Source organism: Ovis canadensis, chromosome 1 (genome assembly GCF_042477335.2).
Source record: "Ovis canadensis isolate MfBH-ARS-UI-01 breed Bighorn chromosome 1, ARS-UI_OviCan_v2, whole genome shotgun sequence".
Lineage (NCBI taxonomy): Eukaryota > Metazoa > Chordata > Mammalia > Artiodactyla > Bovidae > Ovis > Ovis canadensis.
In genome coordinates this window covers 50,903,133-50,929,909 of record NC_091245.1, presented here as the reverse complement: position 1 = coordinate 50,929,909, position 26,777 = coordinate 50,903,133, and the positions used below count along the sequence as shown (strand labels likewise).

At 37.3% G+C, this 26,777-nt stretch overlaps 1 protein-coding gene across 3 annotated transcripts in view; it reads left to right on the top strand.

The window, feature by feature from the left end:
* LRRIQ3 (leucine rich repeats and IQ motif containing 3) overlaps positions 1-26,777 on the top strand; it is a 198,738-nt gene that overhangs the window by 145,114 nt on the left and 26,847 nt on the right. The window contains exon 7 of one of the 3 annotated variants that reach the window (XM_070292099.1): positions 4,131-4,672. The exons of the other annotated variants lie outside the window; for them this stretch is intronic. Coding sequence (XP_070148200.1) covers positions 4,131-4,162 — 32 coding nt within the window. The 3' untranslated portion in view covers positions 4,163-4,672. Of the gene's footprint in view, positions 1-4,130; positions 4,673-26,777 lie in introns of those variants that run through there. 3 annotated transcript variants of the gene reach the window in all.

The following is a 26,777-nucleotide window of genomic DNA, read 5'->3' as shown; positions in this document are numbered from 1 at the left end:
TTACATAAATTAAACCTGTTACCCCTTCTAGTTTTTATTCTAAATTGCCTAACCAAATATTTTATTTTTTCTTCATGAAATACTGCATGTCAGATATTTTAAAGAGATATGATGTTTCAGGAATACTTATTCTATCTTGTATTTTGAGTTTTTTCCGTTATTTGAAATTAAACATATAAATTTCTTGATTTATACTGAAGGGATATGGCACACCAAGCAGACATTGCAACCCTACAAGTATGTGCTAGTGTTTTCTTAACCTTCTGTTATAAGTATAGCTGAAAGATGGGACAATTGCAGTTATTTCAACAAAATTTATACAGATGCAGTTATGAAGAAGCAAATTCAGATGTTTTTCACAAAGTGCCAGCTGTTATATAAAAGACATTTCTGAGAACAAAACTGCTATTTTCAATTCAGAATATAAGGTCACAGGATTAATTATTTGAGGGTCATTATTATATCCAAGTGCCTGTGATCAGATTTATACAATCTTTAGTTATTTTATCTCCATTATGTACTTTGTCTTTCTCTAAATCCACTTATGAGTCTGAAATGAAGACTCTCAAGGAGATTTTACGGTTTCCATTGAAATGCATTACATTTTCTGCCTCCAACATTTTTCTTCCAAATTCATCCAATTTATCATATCTTGCTGATTTCAATCCACTTGTGCTTTAGGCAGTTCTATCAGTGCTTTTTTTTTTTTTTCCCCCCTCCTAAATTGTTTGCTGGAATGACTGAATTTTAGTCCAGGATATAAAACAGTATAAACTAAATTACTTCAGATGACTAATTAGAGCATACTCATGCATGTAAAGCTAGAAACGTTTGTTGCTGGATTTAAAATTGAAGGCAAACAAAATTTATTTTGTATCATTATAATAGTTCAAATTGCTTATTAAGTAATTTTAATATTCTTACTACCAGGAATAGAGAGGAAGAAGGTTAAATACAAATGAAAGTAAGTATAGCTTGATGGAAAGAAAATAGGCTTTGAATCAAATATATTGGTTTTACTTTCTAATTCTAAGCCACAATACAATTATATTCCAGTCCAGTATTCCATATACCCCTCTGCATTGTCCAGCTTCCCATGCACTAAGAGATTATATGATTACTTCTGCATACTTGACTGTGAGCAAAAGTGAAACTTATCACTTCAGAGAAAAAGCAATTAAGAGTATCATTCTCTTTCCCCTCTTATAGATCTTGGAGGCCATGTGTTCCATTAGCATATTTAAAAGGTACTGCTGACACACATTGGTTATTAGATAAGAAATGGATAAATCTTTACTAAGCTACTGGGTTTATAGAGATAGAAGAAATTAAGATTAATTATGCTGATAAATACAGAAATTGATATATAAGAAAAACCTTAAATATGGCCTCATTTAGTGACCACATGTGAAAACTGTTAGAGATTGGGAAAAATTGGCAGTCTAAGTTTTGTAGTAGCAAAGCATTTCCCTGTTATAACTTGGAAGGCAAACTGTGTGTCCACTAACTTAACAGCTTTAGGGGAAAAACAGAGTATTGATTTTGTGTGTTGGTTGTACTCTACTGTGTTTGGAAAGTTACCCTATAGAAAAAAAGAGTTCAACAAAGTAGGGGCTTCCCTGGTGGCTCAGAGGTTAAAGTGTCTGCCTGCAATGTGGGAGACCCAGGTTTGATCCCTGGGTTGGGAAGATCCCCTGGAGAAGGAAATGGCAACCCACTCCAGTATTCTTGCCTGGAGAATCCCATGAAGAGAGGACCGTGGTAGGCTACAGTCCACAGTGTTGCAAAGAGTCAGACACGACTGAGCTACTTCACTTTCACTTTCAGCAAAGTAGCTGGTTTTCAAGGCCAAATAAAAGAGAATGAAGAGTTCAAAACTTTAAGGCTTTGGAAAATCTGTCTGCTTCTGTAATCCCAAATAGTAAAACAAAACAGGAAATTAAAAAAGGCTTTGAGACAAAGGCCCAAACCTCTTAGTTGAAGATGATGACTTAGCTGAAGCAACTGACAAACAACTAATCTCAAAAATATACAAGCAACTCTTGCAGCTCAATTCCAGAAAAATAAATGACCCAATCAAAAAAAGGGCCAAAGAACTAAATAGACATTTCTCCATAGAAGATATACAGATCGCTAACAAATGCATGAAAAATGCTCAACATCACTGATTATCAGAGAAATGTAAATCAAAACCACAATGAGGTACCATTTCACGCCAGTCAGAATGGCTGTGATCCAAAAGTCTACAAGCAATAAATGCTGGGGAGGTTGTGGAGAAAAGGGAACCCTCTTACACTGTTGGTGGGAATGCAAACTAGGACAGCCACTATGGAGAACAGTGTGGAGATTCCATAGAAAACTGGAAATAGAACTGCCTTATGACCCAGCAATCCCACTGCTGGGCATACGTACCAAGGAAACCAGAATTGAAAGAGACACGTGTACCCCAATGTTCATCGCAGCACTGTTTATAATAGCCAGGACATGGAAGCAACCTAGATGTCCATCAGCAGATGAATGGATAAGAAAGCTGTGGTACATATACACAATGGAGTATTACTCAGCCATTAAAAAGAATACATTTGAATCAGTTCTAATGAGGTGGATGAAACTGGAGCCGATTATACAGAGTGAATGAAGTAAGCCAGAAAGTAAAACACCAATACAGTATACTAACGCATATATATGGAGTTTAGAAAGATGGTAATGATAACCCTGTATGTGAGATAGCAAAAGAGACACAGATGTATAGAACAGTCTTTTGGACTCTGTGGTAGAGGGAGAGGGTGGGATGATTTGGGAGAATGGCATTGAAACATATATAATATCATATATGAAATGAATCTCCAGTCCAGGTTTGATGCATGATACTGGATGCTTGGGGCTGGTGCACTGAGATGACCCAGAGGGATGGTATGGGGAGGGAAGAGGGAGGAGTGTTCAGGATGGGGAACATGTGTATACCTGTGGCAGATTCATGTTGATGTATGGCAAAACCAATAGAATGTTGTAAAGTAATTAACCTCCAAGTAAAATAAATAAATTTATATATATTTTTAAAAAGATGATGACTTAGGACAGAGGTTAGATTAAGTGTATGGGCTTCCCACCTACTGTTGTGGATAGCTTCATAGTAACTTCCATTAGATTGGTAGAGTAAGAGAGATTGGAAGAAAAAAAAAAAAGCAGATCTGAACACTATATATGACTCCAAACGACTTTTACATGTGATTACTGATACTTAGAACTGAGAGAAGAAATAGATCAACAGCTGAAAGTTTCATGGAAAGATATTACAAGAGTATCTTAGTCTGAAGTTACTTTGAGCATTCAAGACTTAAATATACACTTGAATTCCAATCTTTAGCAAGCAAGAAATACACTGAGAAAGCTGTTATACCCTTCAGAGTAGGCAATTCACCCCATCTGAGATGTGACCAAGAAGGATAATGAAAGACAGAACTTCTCACAGAAAGCAATATGAGAGACTAATCCAGGAGCCATCCACACCTAAAGGTAGGAGAAGTTCACAGAGAAAACCAGTAACTAGTGTGTCCCTCCTGTTCTCCCCATTTGTAGTTGATTTTTCCCTATACCAGTATGTGTCTGGGTGGGTGATTCAGGAGATGACTTGTCTTTGTAATTCATGTCTTTAGACAAAACCTTATTCAGGCCTGATTGATAGACTGTTAAAAACATCTAGAGATTCTGGACTTGATGGGACTTTCAGTTGTTTTTCTTCAGGAGTATGTTCTATATTTAGGGGAAAAAGGATCAAATGATCTGTGATGACTTGTGGCAAGGATTTTGTGCTTATACAATATTCCAGTTGTTTGTCTACAATTCCAAGCCTCTCTCAAAATTTGATTGGGAGGCCATAGTTTAGTTCTAGTTGATAGATTGTGACTCAAATTAAGTATATTACTTTAGGATAAGGTATTTAAGCATACCTTTCCCTCACTTTTTTCCTGTGGAGTCCTTGGAGAGCTCATGTTTTCAGATGGTTTAGCTACATTATAGAAGATGGCTATCCTATCTACTTTAGATTTACATGGGCAAAATCAACATTTATGAGCAAAATCAACCTTTGTTAACCATTTGACTTTGTTTTTATCTGTTACTATATTTAGAATTAAGGGCCTCCCTGGTGGCTCAGTGGTAAAGAAACTACCTGCCAATGCAGGAGCCACAGGAGACACGGGTTCGATCCTTGGATCAGAGAGATCCCCTGGAGGAAGAAATGACAACCCACTCCAATATTCTTGCCTGGAAGAATCCCATGGACAGAGGAGCCTGATAGCCTACAGTCCGTGTGATTGTAAAGAGTCAGACACGACTGAGCGAGAGCATGCACACATGTGCAGTTAGTGTTAATTATTCCAAACATAGTGATCCCATTTTACTTAGTCAAAAGGGTATACTAAAAGGATGCACTAAGAGTATTCCACAAGTTTAGTATAAAAATTAAACAATAACATATGTATAGTACTTAGCATGAAGCTTATCACATGGCATATACCCATACAGTAAAATGTCTAACATGTAGTAAATGTTCAGTAAATGTTAGCTGTTATTGTTATTATTATTATTATGCTGTTATTATTTCTGTTGTTCTCGCTAGACCTCATGTGCCCACAAGTGTTAAAGCAATAATAAATAGATAATGTCTATACAGTCTGTCTTGATTTCAGGAATATCTTTGAATTAAAAAAATTCTCATAAGAACATTTAGGATAAAGTGGGAAATATTTAGATGGTGGCTCAAGTGGTAAAGGATCGCCCGCAATGTGTGGGACACAGGAGATGTAGCTTTGATCCCTGGGTTGAGAAGACCACCTGGAGAAGGCAATCCCATGGACAGAGGAGCCTGGGAGGCTACAGGCCATAGGGTTAGAGTTGGGCATGGCTGAAGCAACTTAGTATGCATGCATGCACTTCCCGGCTACTAGTCTCTGGCTTCAGTTCAGTTCAATTCAATTCAGTGGCTCAGTTGTGTCTGACTCTTTGCTACCCCATGGACTGTAGCATACCAGGCCTTCCTGTCCAACACCAACTCCCGGAGTCTACTTAAACTCATGTCCATTGAGTTGATGATAATATCCAACCATCTCATCCTCTGTCGTCTGCCAGGGTCCAGCCCCGGTGGATCCAGGGTAATTCGAAGCAGGGATGGAGTCAGTGTCTTAGGAATTAATTGCTTAATTAAAGATATAGAGGGAGATTAGAAAGGAATAGTGTAGTAGGAAAATTAGTGGAGAAAAGAGGCTGAATAACTTGGTATATGTGGAATACCAATAAAGCTTCAAGACAAGAAGCTTGCACCACCCACGTAGGCCACCGGCGCCCACTTGAATATCGGAGGGTGCCCCACCTTGGGCTCCCTCTCGCGTGGAACTTAAAAGCCAGGGCAAAATCAGCAGGCTTGATGAGCACCCATGCTCCAGATGGGAATCCAGCCAGAAAAACGGAGAACAAGAAAGAATGACACAGGGGAAACAGTCTTTCCAGAAACTGATCCGTTTTCTTTATTTTCAGGTTTGCTTATATACCTTTTGTTACACATAGAGACAAGTGGAAATTTTAAAGTCACGTGTGGGTCAGCAGTCCTGACCTTTATCAAAATCAGGTGCTTCATATAAATGTATACAAAAAGGTCTTAGGGGTTCTACATCATCTTCTGGCTATGAGGCCTGCTGACATTTTATGATCCTTTCTTTCTGATAATGGTCAGTCAACCAGAAACTTATTTTCCAGGGGTGATTTTTCTTAAACCAGGCACCACCCTCCGAAGGTACCAGATAAAGTTGCATTCCTATAGGGTGAGGGTATAGTGGGTTACAATTAAGAAAGGAAATTACTTAGCCTAAGGTTAACATGATTAATCTTAAAGGTTAATACTTATTTCTTCTATATGCTAGTTATATTCATTATAAGGGCAGAGAATATGGAGACTTAGCAGCAAATATTGGCCCAACAAATGAAAAACCCTTAACCAATATAATTTCTAATCAACCCACTATACTATACTAATAATTTTCTTTTTTTTTTTAAGTTAACAATATAACATTTTTATGGCAAGTTTATATAATTGAGAAATGTATAACTTCTGGCACACTGACTTTTAAAATTGTTAAATCACTCAATTAAATGCATGAAATATCTACCTTCATCTATTTGAAAAACACATGAACAAGCTCTTTTTTAACAGTCAGATATTTTCCATCATTTATGTTCCTTGCACTCACATTTCCATCTGTGTTACCTGCAGAATCTTGCTTTAGTACAATATACTTTTTTTTTTAAATTTTAAAATCTTTAATTCTTACATGTGTTCCCAAACATGACCCCCCCTCCCACCTCCCTCCCCACAACATCTCTCTGGGTCATCCCCATGCACCAGCCCCAAGCATGCTGCACCCTACGTCAGACATGGACTGGCGATTCAATTCTTACATGATAGTATACATGTTAGAATTCCCATTCTCCCAAATCATCCCACCCTCTCCCTCTCCCTCTGAGTCCAAAAGTCCGTTATACACAACTGTGTCTTTTTTCCTGTCTTGCATACAGGGTTGTCATTGCCATCTTCCTAAATTCCATATATATGTGTTAGTATACTGTATTGGTGTTTTTCTTTCTGGCTTACTTCACTCTGTATAATTGGCTCCAGTTTCATCCATCTCATCAGAACTGATTCAAATGAATTCTTTTTAACGGCTGAGTAATACTCCATTGTGTATATGTACCACGGCTTTCTTATCCATTCATCTGCTGATGGACATCTAGGTTGTTTCCATGTCCTGGCTATTATAAACAGTGCTGCGATGAACATTGGGGTACATGTGTCTCTTTCAATTCTGGTTTCCTCGGTGTGTATGCCCAGCAGTGGGATTGCTGGGTCATAAGGTAGTTCTATTTGCAATTTTTTAAGGAATCTCCACACTGTTCTCCATAGTAGCTGTACTAGTTTGCATTCCCACCAACAGTGTAGGAGGGTTCCCTTTTCTCCACACCCTCTCCAGCATTTACTGCTTGCAGATTTTTGGATCGCAGCCATTCTGACTGGTGTGAAGTGGTACCTCATTGTCGTTTTGATTTGCATTTCTCTAATAATGAGTGATGTTGAGCATCTTTTCATGTGTTTGTTAGCGATCCGTATGTCTTCTTTGGAGAAATGTCTATTTAGTTCTTTGGCCCCTTTTTTTGATTGGGTCGTTTATTTTTCTGGACTTGAGCTGCATAAGTTGCTTGTATATTTTTGAGATTAGTTGTTTGTCAGTTGCTTCATTTGCTATTATTTTCTCCCATTCAGAAGGCTGTCTTTTCACCTTGCTTATATTTTCCTTTGTTGTGCAGAAGCTTTGCTACCAGCCACATTTGTCACAGAACTAGAACAAATAATTTCAAGATTTGTATGGAAATACAAAAAACCTCGAATAGCCAAAGCAATCTTGAGAAAGAAGAATGGAACTGGAGGAATCAACTTGCCTGACTTCAGGCTCTACTACAAAGCCACAGTCATCAAGACAGTATGGTACTGGCACAAAGACAGACATATAGATCAATGGAACAAAATAGAAAGCCCAGAGATACATCCACACACATATGGACACCTTATCTTTGACAAAGGAGGCAAGAATATACAATGGAGTAAAGACAATCTCTTTAACAAGTGGTGCTGGGAAAACTGGTCAACCACTTGTAAAAGAATGAAACTAGATCACTTTCTAACACCGTACACAAAAATAAACTCAAAATGGATTAAAGATCTAAATGTAAGATCAGAAACTATAAAACTCCTAGAGGAGAATATAGGCAAAACACTCTCAGACATAAATCACAGCAGGATCCTCTATGATCCACCTCCCAGAATTCTGGAAATACTAATAATTTTCTAACTTCTCAAAAGAATCTGTATTTAGAAAGTTTGTAGCACCTCATGCCTCTCACGGTTGGGAGGCTGTAAATAATCACATGTGGCTGGATGAACCTGTACAGGCAGGCTAGATAACCTTCAGAGGAGTTTGTAAGTTGAAACACTCTTGTCATACCCAGGAATTTTTATTAACTGGAGCTGTAGGTTAACTCCTTCTCTGAGAGAGGTGATGGGGGAGAGCCCCCGTAAAGTCAGAGGTATAGGTGAGAGCATAAAACAGTAAAGTAGGCAGACTGTGGTTTTGGGGGTAGATGCTTGGGAATGGGGTTTCCTGAGGCTCGATCCCACCTTTGCATATGCTGAAGCCTCCTTCCTCATGACCTTTGCCATGGGCAGAGTTCCTCACGCTGGCTCCTGGCAGTCGTCCCCTTCTCTTCCCGCCTTCAATCTTTCCCAGCATCAAAGTCAGCTCTTCACATCAGATGGCGAAAGTATTGGAGCTTCAGCTTCAGCATCTGTCCTTCCAATGAATATTCAAGACTGATTTCCTTTAGGATGGACTGGTTAGATCTCTCAAGAGTCTTTTCCAATACCACAATTCAAAAGCATCAATTCTTTGGCACTCAGCTTTCTTTATAGTCCAACTCTCACATCCATACATGACCACTGGAAAAACCATAGCCTTGACTAGACAGACCTTTGTTGGAAAAGTAATGTCTCTGCTTTTTAATATGCTGTCTTGGTTGGTCATAGCTTTTCTTCCAAGGAGCAGGTATCTTTTTATTTCTGCATTCACCATGTGCAGTGATTTTGGAGCCCAAAAAACTAAAGTTTGTTACTATTTCCACTGTTTCCCCATCTATTTGCCATGCAGTGATGGGACTGGATGCCATGATCTTGGTTTTCTGAAGTTTTCTTAGATTTCTTAGTCTCTGGCTCAACACTCGTCAAAAGCATATATATATATATATATATATAAATTATGATAGCAGTCTCCAAAACCACACACACACACAACAGTAAAATTTAAAAACCTTGATTGGATAAGGGGATAAACACAGTCCTTGATTGATAAGTGGCTGTGCTGAACCAGAGGCTGAACTTGACTAGGTGGCTGAACTAAAAAAAATTGGAAAAAGAGGAAGAGCACCTGACCAGGAACGTGCGACTTTGCACTGAGAGGGAAATAGACTTCAAAGAGGTACTTCAGTCCTGTTATTGAATAAATTAGAAAAATGACCAAGCAAACAGCATCAGCCCTTGGTGGGGATGGGTGGGAATCAACATCCTGAGTTGCTACCATATACTATATTGAAATGTCCAGATTTCAGTGGAAGATTATGAGATACACAAAGAAGAAGAATGTGTAACTCATACACAGGGCAGAAAAAGAAGCCAGCAATAGAAACTGAGTTTAAGAGGATCTGTTTTAGTTTCCTTTGCTGGAATAACAAGTCACACTAAAAAGAAACAAAAGTATATTATCTTATAGTTCTAGAGGCCAGAAGTCCAAAATTGACCTTAAAGGCTGAAACTGAGATATTGGCAGGACTACTTCCTTCTGGAAGTGCCAAGGAGGAATCCATCATTGCCTCTCCTAGCTCCTAGAGGTTGCCAACAGGCCTTGGCTTATCACCATAGTCCTTTCCCTATGTCATCACATTTCTTTCTCCAGTGAGAACCAGTGAGCAGAAACCTCTGAAGGAACCAATGCCAGAGTAGGAAAACCTGAAATCTAATTAATGGATTGCTAGAGGCACAGTGGTACTGGAGAAGACTCTTGAGAGTCCCTTGGACTGCAAGGAGATCCAACCAGTCCATTCTGAAGGAGATCAGCCCTGGGATTTCTTTGGAAGGAAGGATGCTAAAGCTGGAATTCCAGTACTTTGGCCACCTCAGGCGAAGAGTTGACTCATTGGAAAAGACTTTGATGCTGGGAGGGATTGGGGGCAGGAGGAGAAGGGGACGACAGACGATGAGATGGCTGGATGGCATCACTGATTCGATGGACGTGAGTCTGAGTGAACTCCAGGAGTTGGTGACGGACAGGGAGGCCTGGCATGCTGCGATTCATGGAGTCGCAAAGAGTCGGACACGACTGAGCGACTGAACTGAACTGAACTGAACTGAGAGGCACAATGTGGAGAAGTCTGAGCGATAGAAGTGATATGGGGACCCATTCATTGAGGGCTTCCTACATTTTTGTGAGTTTTACCTCCTGGAACATTAAATAAGTTCTCGTACAGTGAATATTGGGGAAATATCCTTTCAGGTTTCTGACAAGTGTGGGGTGAAAGGAATCACTTTGAAATACATAGGCGCATTCTATTCCTCCTATGAGAAGTTTTTTTTTTTGTGTGTGTGTGTGTTTTTTTTGACAAAAATCAGAATGGACTTTGTTGTTGTTGAAATAAAGTTAATGTGCAATAGTAAATAATTTAGAGGTGTACAATATAATGATTCACAATTTTAATGGTTATACTCCATTTAGAATTACTATAAAATTTTGGCTATATTTCCTGTGTTGCTTAATATATCCCTATAGCTTATTTTATACAGTATATTAATAGTTTGTACCTCTTAACCCCCTACTTCTTTATTGTTCCTCCTCCCTTTCCTCTCCTCACTGGTAACCACTAGTTTTTCCTCTATATTTGTGAGTCTGTTGCTTTTCTGTTTTATTTACTAATTTCTTTTATTCTTAGATTCTACAAATAAGTGGTATCATTCAGTATTTGTCTTTCTCTGTTTCAGTTATTTCATTTAGCATAATACACTCCAAGTCTATCCATGTTGTTGCAGATGACACAGTGTCATTCTTTTTTTTTTAATTTTTTTTTAGTTTTTTATTTTTTAAATTTTAAAATCTTTAATTCTTACGTGCGTTCCCAAACATGAACCCCCCTCCCACCTCCCTCCCCATAACATCTCTCTGGGTCATCCCCATGCACCAGCCCCAAGCATGCTGCATCCTGCGTCAGACATAGACTGGCAATTCAATTCTTACATGATAGTATACATGTTAGAATTCCCATTCTCCCAAATCATCCCACCCTCTCCCTCTCCCTCTGAGTCCAAAAGTCCGTTATACACATCTGTGTCTCTTTCCCTGTCTTGCATACAGGGTCGTCATTGCCATCTTCCTAAATTCCATATATATGTGTTAGTATACTGTATTGGTGTTTTTCTTTCTGGCTTACTTCACTCTGTATAATCGGCTCCAGTTTCATCCATCTCATCAGAACTGATTCAAATGAATTCTTTTTTACGGCTGAGTAATACTCCATTGTGTATATGTACCACAGCTTTCTTATCCATTCATCTGCTGATGGACAGATGGACAAATTTCAAGATTTGTATGGAAATACAAAAAACCTCAAATAGCCAAAGCAATCTTGAGAAAGAAGAATGGAACTGGAGGAATCAACTTGCCTGACTTCAGGCTCTACTACAAAGCCACAGTCATCAAGACAGTATGGTACTGGCACAAAGACAGACATATAGATCAATGGAACAAAATAGAAAGCCCAGAGATACATCCACACACATATGGACACCTTATCTTTGACAAAGGAGGCAAGAATATACAATGGAGTAAAGACAATCTCTTTAACAAGTGGTGCTGGGAAAACTGGTCAACCACTTGTAAAAGAATGAAACTAGATCACTTCCTAACACTGCACACAAAAATAAACTCAAAATGGATTAAAGATCTAAATGTAAGATCAGAAACTATAAAACTCCTAGAGGAGAACATAGGCAAAACACTCTCAGACATAAATCACAGCAGGATCCTCTATGATCCACCTCCCAGAATTCTGGAAATAAAAGCAAAAATAAACAAATGGGATCTAATTAAAATTAAAAGCTTCGGCACAACAAAGGAAAATATAAGCAAGGTGAAAAGACAGCCTTCTGAATGGGAGAAAATAATAGCAAATGAAGCAACTGACAAACAACTAATCTCAAAAATATACAAGCAACTTATGCAGCTCAAGTCCAGAAAAATAAACGACCCAATCAAAAAATGGGCCAAAGAACTAAATAGACATTTCTCCAAAGAAGACATACGGATGGCTAACAAACACATGAGAAGATGCTCAACATCGCTCATTATTAGAGAAATGCAAATCAAAACGACAATGAGGTACCACTTCACACCAGTCAGAATGGCTGCGATCCAAAAATCTGCAAGCAGTAAATGCTGGAGAGGGTGTGGAGAAAAGGGAACCCTCCTACACTGTTGGTGGGAATGCAAACTAGTACAGCCACTATGGAGAACAGTGTGGAGATTCCTTAAAAAATTGCAAATAGAACTACCTTATGACCCAGCAATCCCACTGCTGGGCATACACACCGAGGAAACCCGAATTGAAAGAGACACATGTACCCCAATGTTCATCGCAGCACTGTTTATAATAGCCAGGACATGGAAACAACCTAGACACAGTGTCATTCTTTGTTATGACTGAGTAGTATTCCATCATATATATACTACTGCTTCTTTGCCATTCATCTATCGGTGGACACTTAAGTTGCTTCCATAACTTGGCAATTGTAAATAATAATCTATAAACATTAGGATACATGTATCTTTTCAAATTCATGTGTGATTTTTGAGGGGTTATACACCCAGGAGTGGAATTTCTGGTTCACATGGCAGTTCTAATTTTAGTTTTTTGAGAAACCTCATACTGTTTTCCACAGTGGCTACACCAGTTTACATTCCCATAAACAATGTCTGAGTGTTCCCTTTTCTCCATATCACCACCAATACTTATTGTTTGTAATCTTTTTGATGATAACCATTTTAGCAAGTAGGAGGTAATATGTCTTTGTGATTTAAATTTGCAATTCCCTGATGATTACTAATGTTGAGCATCTACTCATATAATCACTGGCCATCATTGACAATCTGCATGTCTTCTTTGGAAAAATGTTTTCCAGTTCAGTTCAGACCCCATGGACTGCAGCACACCAGGCTTCTCTGTCCATCACCAACTCCCAGAGCTTACGCAAATTCATGTCCTTTGAGTTGGACATGAATCCCATCCCTCTGTCATCCCCTTCTCCTCCCGCCTTCAATCTCTCCAGTTCTTCTGCCAGTTTTTAAATTGAGTTGTTTTTTGATGTTGAGTTATATGAGATGATTATGTATTTTGGATATTAACCTCTTATTGGCTATAACATTTGCAAATATTTTCTCCCATTCAGCATGTTGTATTTTCATTTTGTCAGTGGTTTCCTTTGCTGTTTGAAAGCTTTTAAATTTAATTAGGTCCCATTTGTTATTTTTATTTCCTTTGCTTTAGGAGACAGGGCCCCTCCTTTCCCCCGCCCTCCCCAAAAAATTACTGTTGTGATTTATGTCAAAGAATGTTCTGCCTGTGTTTTCCTTCAAGAGTTAAACTGGTAACTGTTAAACGTACTTTGTGCATCTATAGATTTGTGTTTCTTAGACATTTCACATAAATGTAACAAGAAAATATGAGGTCTTTTGTGTCTGCTTCTTTTATATTGTGATGTTTGCAAGGATCTTGCATGTTGTAACATTTTTCAGTATTTCATTTTTATGACTGAAATTCATTTTATAGATATAATATTATTTATACATTATATAGATACAACATATTTTGTTTATCAGTTGATACTTTATTTTTTAAATTTTAGAGCTATGATATTTTTTTCATATATGAGTTTTTATGTGGACATATATTCTCAGTTCTTTTGGGTATATAGCTAGGGGTGGTATTGGTGTGTCATATGGTAAGTCAGTGTTTAACGTTTTGATGAATTGCTTTCAAAAGTGGCTGTATCTTTTTTATAGACAGCAAGGTATGGGAGTCTATCAACAATACATGAGGCTTCCAGTTTCTTCTAATTCTCACCAACACTTAAATACTGTTACTTAATGATAGCCATACAAGTGGGCATGTAAAGGAACTCTCACTGAGTTTTATTTGCATTCCCTTGATTACCCTTTGGTTGAGCATCTTTTTAAGTGCTTATGGCCATTTGAATATCTTCTTTGGATTAATTTATTTTCAAATACTTTGCTTATTTTGCAACTGAGATATTTTCCTTTCTATTATTAATTTGTAAGTGTTCTTTATATATGCTGGATGCAAGTCTTCTAGGAGATATGCATATATTTTGCATATATTTTCTCTATGTCATTAGTTGTCCTTTCACTTTTTTGTTGGTATCATTAGAAATACAAAGCTTTTTTAAAAAAATTTTAATATTCAACCTCTCTTTCTCCTGTCTGTCTCCCTCCCTGCATCTTTCCTCCCCTTTCTTTTCCTTCTCTCCTTATTTTAATTTTAATTTTAATTGACTTGCACTTTTTGTTTGATAATTAAAACATCATTTCCTGAGCCAAAGTTATGAAGAACTACTTCAGTGTTTTCTTCTAAAAGATTTTTAGCTTTAATTTTTACACATTTGTCTATGATCCATTTGAATTAATTTTTACATTTGGTGTGATAAATAAGGATCCAAGGTCACTTTTTAGAATGAATTATTTAATTTTCCCATCACCATTTATTGAAAAGACAATACTACTATTCCCCTATTGAATTGTCTTGGCACTCTTGAAAAAATCAATTGACCATAAATGGGCTTATTTTGGGATTCTCAATTCTATTAAACTGATGTTAATTGATGGACAGGGAGGCCTGGTGTGCTGCAATTCATGGGGTCGCAAAGAGTCGGACACAACTGAGCCACTGAACTGAACTGAACTGAACTGAATGTTTATCTTTATGCCAGTATCACCCTGACATAAATACTGTAGGTTTGTAGAAAGTTTTTGAATAAGGAAATGTGAGTCCTCCAAATTTTTATTTTTCAGATTGTTTTGGCTATTCAGAATCTCTTGCAATTTTGTATGAATTTTAAGATATCTGCTTTTTTATTTCCTCAAAAAAAGTTCCTTGGGATTTTATTAGGGATTATTTGACTGTCTAGATTTGTTTGGGTATTGTTGCCATTTTTAACAATTTTAAGTTTTCTGATGCAAGAACATGATGTTCTTTCCATTTATTTAGATCATCTTCAATTTATTTTAGCTTTTTTTTTTTTTAGTTACAGTATACAAGTCTTGCAGACTTCCCTGGTGGCTCAGTGGTAAAGAATCAGCTGACAATGCAGGAAATGTGGGTTTGATCCCTGGAAGATCTCCTGGAGAAGGTAATGGCAACCCACTCCAGTATTATTGCTTGGAAATCCTATGGACTGAGGAGCCTGGGCTACAGTCCTTGGGGTGGCATGTAATCCTTAGATTTTCCATACAGTATATTGTATAATCTACAAGTGGAGGAAATTTTACAATTCCTTAGTAATTGTGACCCGTTTTTCTCTTTTTCTTGGTGATGTGTGTTGGCTAGAGCCTCCAGCACAATGTTGAGTAGATGGAGAAAGAAAAGACATCTTTGCCTTGCTCCTAATCTTAGAAAGAAAGCTTTAAGTACATTGTTAGGTGTAGGATTTTTGTAGATAATGTTTATAAGATTGAAGTCGTTACTTCTGTTCTGAATTTATTGAGTCAAGAAAGGTTGCTGAAACTTTACTTTTTCTCCATTTATTGAGATGATCATGTAGTTTTTGCCCTATATTCTATTGATTTGGCATACTACATCAATTACTTTTTATGTTAAACTTTGCTTTCCTAGGATAATTCAACTTGGTCATGATGTATATAATACTTTAATATAAGGCTGGATTCAGATCACTAGTATTTTGGTGTTGGTCTATAGATTTTTATTTTGTTGTCTTTGGTTTTGGTATCAAGGTACTACTAGCCTCTTAGAATAAAATGAATTGTGCTCCTTCCGCTTCTGTTTTTTGAGAGGGTAAAATTTGTGAATAATTGGCATAAATTCTTTTTTAAATATTTGGAATAATTCCCCAGCGAAGGCATCTGGTTGAATGGTGTTCCCTAAAATATCAGGGTCTAATCACTGTAATCTATAAATGTGACCTTGTTAGAAAAAGGGTCTCTGCAGTTGTGTTTAAGTATCTGTAAAGTCCCTGGATGCCATCACAAATGCCCTTATGTTAAAAAAAAATGTAGCAGGGGATTCCACATACACACAAATGTGAAGAAGAGAAGATAATGTCAAGATGGAGGCAGATAAGTAAAGGAATGCTGGCAGCTATCCGGAAGTTGAAAGAGGCAATAAACAGATTCTCTCCCATAGCTTCTGAATGGAATGCAGCTCTGCTGACATCCTGATTTCAGCTTAACAAAGGTAATTTTGAATTAATGGCTTCCAAAGCTGTAAAGAGAATATTTTTTGTTGTTTTCAGCCAACAAGTTTGTGATAAGTTTTAAAATAGTCACAGGAATCTAATATACCACCTGTACCTAGGGTTTTATTTGTATGAAAACATTAAACTGCTGACTTGATTTCCTTAATTGTTATAGGATTATTCAGATTTTCAGTTTCTTCTTGGGTCAGTATGAAAAGTTTTTGACTTTATAAGAATTTATTCATTTCATCTAAGTTACATAATTTTGGAATTTGTTATTCATTGTATTTCTTTATAATCCTTTATATTTCTATAAATTTGCTTATGTACTTTCATTTTTTATTTTAGTAATGTGAGCCCATTCTTTTTCTCTCCCTCTGGCTTTTTTCATGGAAAAATCAATCTAAAATTTTCTCAATTTTGTTGGTCATCTCAAAAAAATCAACTTTATTTTTGTTGATTTTTCTCTATTTTTCTATTTCCACTTACATTTACAACTACTTTAATCTTTATTACCACTTTCTTTCTTCTGGGTATCAGTCAGTTCAGTCACTCAGTCATGTCTGACTCTGCAACCCCATGGACTGCAACATGCCAGGCTTCCCTGTCCATCACCAGCTCTCAGAGTTTGCTCAAACTCATGCCCATCGAGTCAGTGATGCCATCCAACTGTCTCATTCTCTGTTAGCCCCTCTACTCCTGCCTTCAGACTTTCCCAGCATCAGGGTCTTTCCAATGAGTTAGTTCTTCTCATAAGGAGGCCTAAGTATTGGAGCTTCAGCTTCAGCATCAGTCCTTCCAATGAATACTGAGGACTGATCTCCTTTAGGATGGACTGATTGGATCTCCTTGCAGTCCAAGGAACTCTCTACAACACTACAGTTCAAAAGCATCAACTTTTCGGTGTTCAGCATTTTTTATGGTCCAACTGTCACATCTATACATGACTACTGGAAAAACCATAGTTTTGACTATGTGGACATTTGTGGGTAGTGTAGTGTCTCTGCTTTTTAATATGCTAAGTTGGTCATACCTTTTCTTCCAAGAAGCAAAAGTCTTTTAATTTCATGGCTGCAGTCACCATCTGCAGTGATTTTGGAGCTCAAGAAAATAAAGTCTGTCACTATGTCCATCGTTTCCCCATCTATTTGCCATGAAGTGGTGGGACCAGATGTCATGATCTTAGTTGTTTGAATGTTGAGTTTTAAGCCAGATTTTTCACTTTCCTCTTTGACTTTCATCAAGATGCTCTTTAGTTCTTCTTCACTTTCTGCCATAAGGCTAGAGTCATCTGCGTAACTGAGGTTATTGATAGATCTCCCAGAAATCTTGATTTCAGCTTGTGATTCATCCAGACCAGCATTTTACATGATGTACTCTGCATATAAGTTAAATAAGCACAGTGACAATATACAGCCTTGATGTACTCCTTTCCCAATTTGGAACCAGCCTGTTGTTCCATGTTTGGTTCTAACTCCTACTTCTTGACTGCACACACAGTGTGACCTGCACACTACCTTAGTCAGCTAAGGTAGTCTGATCTTCCCATCTATTTAAGAATTTTCCATGGTTTATTGTAATCTACACAGTCAAAGGCTTTGGTGTAGTCAGTGAAGCAGAAGTAGATGTTTTTCTGGAACTCTCTTGCTTTTTCTATGATCCAGCAGATGTTGGCAATTTGATTTCTGGTTCCTCTGCCTTTTCTAAATCCAGCTTGAACATCTGGAAGTTCTTGGTTCACATACTGTTAAAGCCTGGCTTGGAGAATTTGAGAATTTGCTAGATTGTGAGATGAGTGCAATTGTGCAGTACTTTGAGCATTCTTTGGCATTGCCTTTCTTTGGGATTGGAATGAAAACTGACCTTTTCCAGTCCTGTGGCCACTGCTGAGTTTTCCAGATTTGCTGGCATTTTGAGTGCAGCACTTTATTTTTTTTTATTTTTATTTTTACTTTATTTTACTTTACAGTACTGTATTGGTTTTGCCATACATTGACATGAATCCACCATGGGTGTACATGCGATCCCAAACATGAACCCCCCTCCCACCTCCCTCCCCACAACATCCCTCTGGGTCTAACAGCAGCATCTTTTAGGATTTAAAGTAGCTCAACTGGAATTCCATCACCACTAGTTTTGTTTGTAGTGATGCTTCCTAAGGCCCACTTGACTTCACATTCCAGGATGTCTGGCTCTAGGTGAGTGATCATACAATCATGATTATCATGATGTATTCTTGTTACCTCTTCTTAATCTCTTATGTTGCTGTTAGGGCCTTTCTGTTTATGTCCTTTATTGTGCCCATCTTTGCATGAAATGTTCCCTTGATATCTCTAATTTTCTTGAGGAAATCTCTACCCTTTCTTATCCTATTGTTTTCCTCTCCTTCTTTGCATTGGTCACTGAGGAAGGCAGACTTATCTCTCCTTTCTATTCACTGGCACTCTGCATTCAGATGGGTATATCTTTCCTTTTCTCCTTTGCCTTTCACGTCTCTTTTCTTCTCAGCTATTTGTAAGGCCTCCTCAGACAACCATTTTACCTTTTTGCATCTCTTCCTCTTGTGAATGGTTTTGATCATTGCCTCCTGTACAGTGTTATGGACCTCTATCCATAGTTCTTCAGGCACTCCTATCTCTCAGATCTAATCCCTTGAATCTATTTGTCACTTCCACTGTATAATCGTAAAGAGTTTGATTTAGATCATAGCTGAATGGTCTAGTGGTTTTTCCTACTTTCTTCAATATAAGTCTGGATGTGGCAATAAGGAGTTCAAGATCTGAGCCACAGTCAGTTCCCAGTCTTATTTTTGCTGACTGTATAGAACATCTCCATCTTCAGCTGCAAGGAATATAATCAATCTAGTTTCAGTATTGACCATCTGGTGATGTCCAAATGTAGAGTCATCTCTTGTGTTGTTGGTACAGGGTGTTTGCTTTGACCAGTGCGTTCTGTTGGCAAAACTCTGTTAGCCTTTGCCCTGCTTCATTTTGTACTCCAAGGCCAAGTTGCCTGTTACTCCAGGTATCTCTTAACTTCCTACTTTTGCATTCCAATCTCTTGCGATGAAAAGGACATTGTTTTTTTGCTGTTAGTTCTAGAAGGTCTTGTAGGTCTTCAGAGGACGGTTCAATTTCAGCTTCTTTGGTGTTCGTGGTTGGAGCATAGACTTGGATACTGTGATATTGGAAGAGTTTGCTTTGGATTTACCTTGGATTACTGTTATATTGAATGGTTTGCCCTCTGTTGGGTTTTGATTACCTTATTTTACTAGTTTGTTGAGGTGGAAGGTTAAGTTATCTATTTGAGAACTTTCATTTTAATATAGGTGTTTACAGGTATAAATTTTGTTTTGACCAATGCTTTTGCTGAATCCCATGATTTATTTTTCTTTTCTGTCATCTTATATTTTTCTAATGTCACAGGTGATTTCTTCTTTGATCTATTAGTTATTTGGAAGTGTATTTCATTTCCACATATTTCTGACTATTCAAAATTTCTTTCTACTACTGATTTCTAATTTAATTACATTGTGATAAAGGGCATGCTTTGTATGATTCAGTATTTCTAAATTCATTGACTATTGAATATCATTGACTATTATTTCATAGCCTAGAAAATGGTCTATTCTATAAAATGTGGGAACTTGAGAAGAATATGTTTTACTCTGTCATTGGGTAGTCTCTTAGGATTGATTAATTTAGTGTTAGTGAAGCCTTGTATACAATTGTAGATCTTCTGCCCAACTCATTTCTTTTTGTTGTTTTTTAGTCACTAATTCGTGTCCAGTTCTTTGCCACCCCATGGGCTATTACCCACCAGGCTGCTCTGTCCATGGGATTTTCCAGGCAGGAACACTGGAGTGGATTGCTATTTCCTCCTTCAGATGAGCTTCCTGACCCAGGGATCAAACCTCCATCTCCTACGTTGGCAGGTGGATTCTTTACCACTGAGCCACCTGGGAAGCTTCTCTGTATATACACTATTTACTTATCCACTCAGTTATGAAGGACATCTTGGTTACTTCTAAGTGTGGTGGTTATAAGTAAACTTGCTATAAATACTAATGTGCAGGGTTTTGTGTGGACATAAATTTTCAGTGTATTTGGTTAAATACCAGGGAGCATGATCACGAGATCAGATTGCATAGTAAAAATATGTTTGGTTTTGTAAGAAACTGCCAAATTATCTTCCAAAGTAACTGTCATTGTTGTTCACTTGCTCGGTCATGTCTGACTCTTTGTGACCTCATGGACTGCAGCCCTCCAGGCTTCCCTGTCCTTCACTTTCTCCTGGAGTTTGAACAAACTCATGTCCATTGAGTTGCTGATCCCATCCAATCATCTCATTCTCTTTTGCCCCCGTTCCTTCCTGCCCTCAGTCTGTCAGAAAATCAGGGTCTTTTCCAGTGAGCTGGGTTTGCTTGTACATCTGAAAGTTCTCAGTTCATGTACTGTTGAAAACTAGTTTGAAGATTTTCAGCATTAATTGCCTTGCTTGCATGTGAAATGAGGGCAGTTGTGCAGTAGTTTGAACATTGTTTGGCATTGCCCTTTTTTGGGATTGGAATGAAAGCTGTACCATTTAATATTTCTGCCAGCAATGAGTTAGATTTCCTATGCTCCACATCCTCCCCAGCATTTGTTATTGTCATTGTTTGGATTTTCACCATTCTGATACGAGTGTAGTATATCTCCTTATTGCTTTTATTTCCATTTCCTTAATGATATATGGGGAGAAATATCAATAATCTCAGATAGGCAGATGATACCACCCTTATGGCAGAAAGCGAAGAGGAAGAGCCTCTTGATGAAAGTGAAAGAGGAGAGTGAAAAAGTTGGCTTAAAACTCAACGTTCAGAAAACTAAGATCATGGCACCTGGTCCCATCATTTCCTGGTAGATAGATGGAGAAACAGGAAACAGTGATGGACTTTACTTTTGGGGTCTTCAAAATCACTGCAGATGGTGACTGCAGCCATGAAATTAAAAGACTCTTGCTTCTTGGAAGAAAAGTTATGACCAACCTAGAAAACATTAAAAATCAGAGACATTACTTTTCCCACAAAGGTCCATCTAGTCAAAGTTAGGGTTTTTTCCAGTAGTCATGTATGGATGTGAGAGTTGGACTATAAAGAAAATTAAGCACTGAAGAATCAATGCTTTTCAACTGTAGTGTTGGAGAAGACATCTAGAGAATCCCTTGGACTGCAAGGAGATCCAACCAGTCCATTCTAGAGGAAATCATTCCTGAATATTCATTGGAAGGACTGATGCTGAAGCTGAAACCTCAATACTTTCACCACCTGATGCAAAGAACTGACTCATTGGAAAAGACCCTGTTGCTGGGAAAGATTGAGGGTGGGAGGAGAAGGGGACGACAGAGGATGAGATGGTTGGATAGCATCACCAACTCAATGGACATGAGTGAGTAAACTCCAGGAGTTGTTGATGGACAGGGAAGCCTGGTGTGCTGCAGTCTGTGGGGTCACAAAGAGTTGGACACAACTGAGCGACTGAACTGAACTGAACTGAATGATATATGGTATTGAATATCTTTTCAGAGGTTTATTTGCCATCTATATATCTTCCTGGTTGAGGTGTTCATTTTATGTTTTACCAGTGTTTTTATCTGGATTGTTGTTTTCTTATTGTTCACTTTTAGGAGTTTTTCTATATTTTGAATAATAGCTGCTTATCTGGTATGTGTTTTGCATGTTTCCTCCCAGTTTGTAACTTGTCTTCTCATTCTATTAGTGTCATCTTTCTCAGAGCAGAAATTTTTGATTTTAATAATGTCTAATATATCAATTTTTTTTCAAGGATTGTGCCTTTGGTGTTACATCTGTAAAGTCATTTCTTCACCCAAGGTAATCTAGGTTTTCTTCTGTGTTTCATCTAAGAATTTTCTTAGTTTTATTTTTTACATTTAGGTTCATGATCCATTTCGAGTTTTTTTTAAAGGGCATAAAATCTGTGTTTAGATTCATTTTTTTGCTTATGATGTTCAGCATCACTGGTCAAAAAGACTATTTTGATCCCTTGTGTTGCCTTTGCTCCTTTGTTAAAGATTAGTCACTGTGTTTATGTGGATCTATTTCTAAGCTTTTTATTCTGTTCTGTTAATATATTTGTCTATTCTTTCTCAATACCACACTGTGTTGATTACTGTAGTTGTACACTGTAAAATATATATTCTTTGGTATGTGAATTATATCTTAATAAACATGATTTGAAAAAACATCAGAAAGAATAGTTAACAAGTAAATGGATAAACAGTTTTCTTTGAAACTTAATTGCAAACCTGGATTAATAACTGTTTTAAGATTCACACAATCAAGAATTTTGTTTTAAGACACCCAGGTGTGACAGATATATGAGACTAAAATAAGTGTAGTTCAAGTATAAAGAGAGAACAGTTCGAGAAAAGATTTGTAATCATTGTATAATAAAAGGTTAATCACAGTTTATTATCTCACATATAGTAAATGTGTATCAGTTCATAGTGTACTCTGATTAATTGTAGCAATCTGCCTAAAGTACTGTTTTTAAATTCTGAAAAACATCTGGGAGTGTGAAAAAAGGCTTTTGGGTAAATCAGTAATGTTTGCCATCATCAAGGAAGTGAGAATTTATAGTGTTCAAAATGAAATTAATAGTTGAACTAATAAAATTGAGATTTAACAAATTCATCCTATGCACAAAATGTTTCACTCAACAATAATATTTCACAGCTAATCTATAAAGAAAACACTATTGCTCTTCAGTTTTATAGATGAAGAAACAGTGGCATAGGAAATTAAGTGTCTTGCTTAAAGTTACTTTCTGGAATGCTAGAATATTCCTAGTTCCTGTTTTTATATTCCTAATCACTATCCAGTAGTAGCTGTTATTGTCCAGTGATTCAAAATCAACAGAATGGTAGAGTCAAAGCATTTTTTCAATAGAATTGGACTAGTATGATCTGTGTGATCAGTATGGTCCAAGTTAAACACATATTTGACAGATTTCAGGTTAAGAAGTTTAGATCCTCAAATTAAGATAGGGTAGTTGGAGGGAAAAAAAAGAAGAGCCATCATGTTCCTTAGAAGATTACAGAAATGGTGAACCTGAGTAAAGGGAAGTAATATAATCATCAAAAGACTGAAAGAAATTGAAAGCATTAGTTATTCAGTCATGTCCAACTCTTCGCTACCTCATAAACTGAAGCCTACCATGCTTTTCAGTTCATGGAATTCTCCAGTCTAGAATATTGGAGTGGGTTGCTGTTTCCTTCTCCAGGGGATCTTACCTTCAAACCCAGGTCTCCTGCATGACAGGCAGATTCTTGACCATCTGAGCCACCAGCAAAGCCCATATATAGAAAGTTCGCTGATCCAAAATTTGTGGATAATTGATTGTGTTTTTCACTGTTTATGGCTAGGTGTGGAATTGGTTTGAATATTTTGTTCTATCTAAAATTATCACAGAAGTAGAACTATATAAAACTATACAAAAGGCAAACTTAAAAAGGAAAGAAATCTTAAAGCTGCAACTGACTTCTTTGAAATAATGAAACTCATCACAAAAGGCCATTTTATGATCTATCTGTAATAAATGTTGAGAATACAGTCTATAGGGATATGATGTAGATAAGCCATTGGCTAGGGTTGGGGAGATGGTGGAGGCTGGGGGATAGAAAGTGACTCTAATAGTTACAGCATTTATTTTTGGCATAATAAAAAATGTTCTAAACATGGTGATGGAGGCACAACTCTGCATGTGCCATTGTGTTATACACTTTAATGTTTTAATGGTTAATTAGTATGATATGTTAACTATATCTTAATAAAGATCTTTTAAAAAGTCACTGTGAACATTTTTAAAACGCATGAATGTCAACAATGGTGATGTTTATCTGAGATTTTGCTGTCATTAACAGGAGGAATTGAAACAGTTATTTGTAACCAGCCTTACTAGTTTATGACAAAGTAACAATATTTTATTTATTTTACTTATTAGTATGTAAGGTGCTTGTAAATATGTTTTTTTTTTTTTACTGCTATCATGTTTAAAGAATTTCGGGGGTAGATTATAAGGTTTTGTATTTAACTCATAATGCATTATAGTTTCTTCCATGTAGAATATACAGATACAGTTTCTTGGATAGCATTTCCGCATAGAATGTCTAGTTTCAAGAAATATATTCATGGTATTAAGTGAAGAGATGATTTCTCTGTATCTATCTTTCTATCCTATTGTAATCAGTTTTCAGTATACCTCTGTTTCATTTGAGATTTACGATTTTTGGTAACATTCATTATTATGGCAATCGTGAATCATACACAGGCTGTCTATGTGTGAATGTGTAATAGGATAGATAGGGTAGGGGAAGCCCTCAGACACTTTTGTATTGTTACCAAGAAAACTGATGGCCACTGTAATTTCAGTGAAGTTTATATGCCTAACAAATCAGGAGAAATTCAGTGCATGACAGAAGTCAGTGTCACTGCTTTTTCCTTTACATTTACTTTCTCTTTCCCTCTCCCTCCTATTCTTTGCTATACCTGAACTCAAAACTGCCTCAAAGCTTGTTTACTGTGAAAGCCATCCACTTGTGCTGAGATATCAGACACTTTTGTTGAAAAGAGCAGCTGCTTCAGACCCATTTTTGACCATTCAGATCATAGCTACACTGATTTTAAATAGTCTTAGACCATTTGTTTCTTCAAAGATAGCTCATAAATCTATAATCCATTTAGAAGGACCAGACAGGCTCTGTTGACTGCAAATGGTACTACTGGCTTCTGTGTTCCTATTAAAGGTTCATGTGACAGTAAAACTATCTATTGAGACAATTGAAAATAAATGGATTATAATGTGGTCTAGTTGTTTTGTTCTTTAATAGAAAATTTCATATAAAGTACAAATATAAGGATAATTTCCTTTTAGCAAATAGTTATTATTCATATGATAAACTATAGCTAAAGAAATTATATCACCCTTTGTTGAATAATTCAGTTTCTGGACATTATAGCTGTACCTCAAAATTCCCTAGTATTATTAAATAAAAAGTATTAGTTCAGTCGCTCAGTCATGTCCGACTCTTTGCAACCCCATGAGTCACAGCACGCCAGGCCTCCCTGTCCATCACCAACTGTTCATCACCATCTCCTGGAGTTCACTCAGATTTACGTCCATCGAGTCAGTGATGCCATCCAGCCATCTCATCCTCTGTTGTCCCTTTCTCCTCCTGCCCCCAATGAGTCAACTCTTCGCATGAGGTGGCCAAAGTACTGGAGTTTCAGCTTTAGCATCATTCCTTCCAAAGAAATCCCATGGCTGATCTCCTTCAAAATGGACTGGTTGGATCTCCTTGCAGTCCAAGGGACTCTCAAGAGTCTTCTCCAGCACCACAGTTCAAAAGCATCGATTCTTTGGCACTCAGCCTTCTTCACAGTCCAACTCTCACATCCATACATGACTACTGGAAAAACCATAGCCTTAACTAGAGGGAACTTAGTTGGCAAAGTAATGACTCTGCTTTTGAATATGCTGTCTAGGTTGGTCATAACTTTTATTCCAAGGAGTAAGTGTCTTTTAATTTCATGGCTGCAGTCACCATCTGCAGTGATTTTGGAGCCCCAAAAAATAAAGTCTGACACTGTTTCCCCATCTATTTCCCATAAAGTAATGGGACCGGATGCCATGATCTTAGTTTTCTGAATGTTGATTTTCAACCCAACTTTTTCACTCTCCTCTTTCACTTTCATCAAGAGGCTTTTTAGCTCCTTTTCACTTTCTGACATAAGGGTGGTGTCATCTGCATAACTGAGGTTATTGATATTTCTCCCGGCAATCTTGATTCCAGCTTGTGTTTCTTCCAGTCCAGCATTTCTCATGATGTACTCTGCATATAAGTTAAATAAGCAGGATGACAATATACAGCCTTGACATACTCCTTTTTCCTCTTTGGAACCAGTCTGTTGTTCCATGTCCATTTCTAACTGTTGCTTCCTGACCTGCATACAGATTTCTCAAGAGGCAGTATAAAAAGGTGTAATTTTCCTCAATTTTTGAGTATTATTAGTAATCATGTAAATAGAAACAAACAATATGAGTTCAAAATATTTTTCTTCTTTTTAGAATAAAATCTTAAATGACATTGTATAGCAAAAATGATGTTTTAAATTGAAGAATTTAAATGTGATCTTATTAAGGAAGTGTTAGCTTGTGTTTGAGTATGAAAGCTGTGAACTTCAGAAAGAATAATATGTATAAGCATATTTAATCTAGTTCACCAAATCTGATTTTCCTCCTGTATTTCCTGTCTCAATACATGGCATCACTATCTATCTAGCCCCTCAAGCCCAAATGCGAGCATTCATCCTTAATTACTTTTCCCCCTCTCCTCTATGATCTGATTTATTGTCGAGCCATATTGGCCTTGCTTTTAAAACATATCCTAAATCTTTCCTCTTCTGTGCAACTTCATTGCTTTCACTCTAGCACTGCTGCTGCTGCTGCTGCTGCTAAGTCGCTTCAGTCGTGTCCGACTCTGTGCGATCCCATAGACGGCCGCCCACCAGGCTCCCCCGTCCATGGGATTTTCTAGGCAAGAGTACTGGAATGGGGTGCCATTGCCTTCTCCGTCACTCTAGCACTACCTG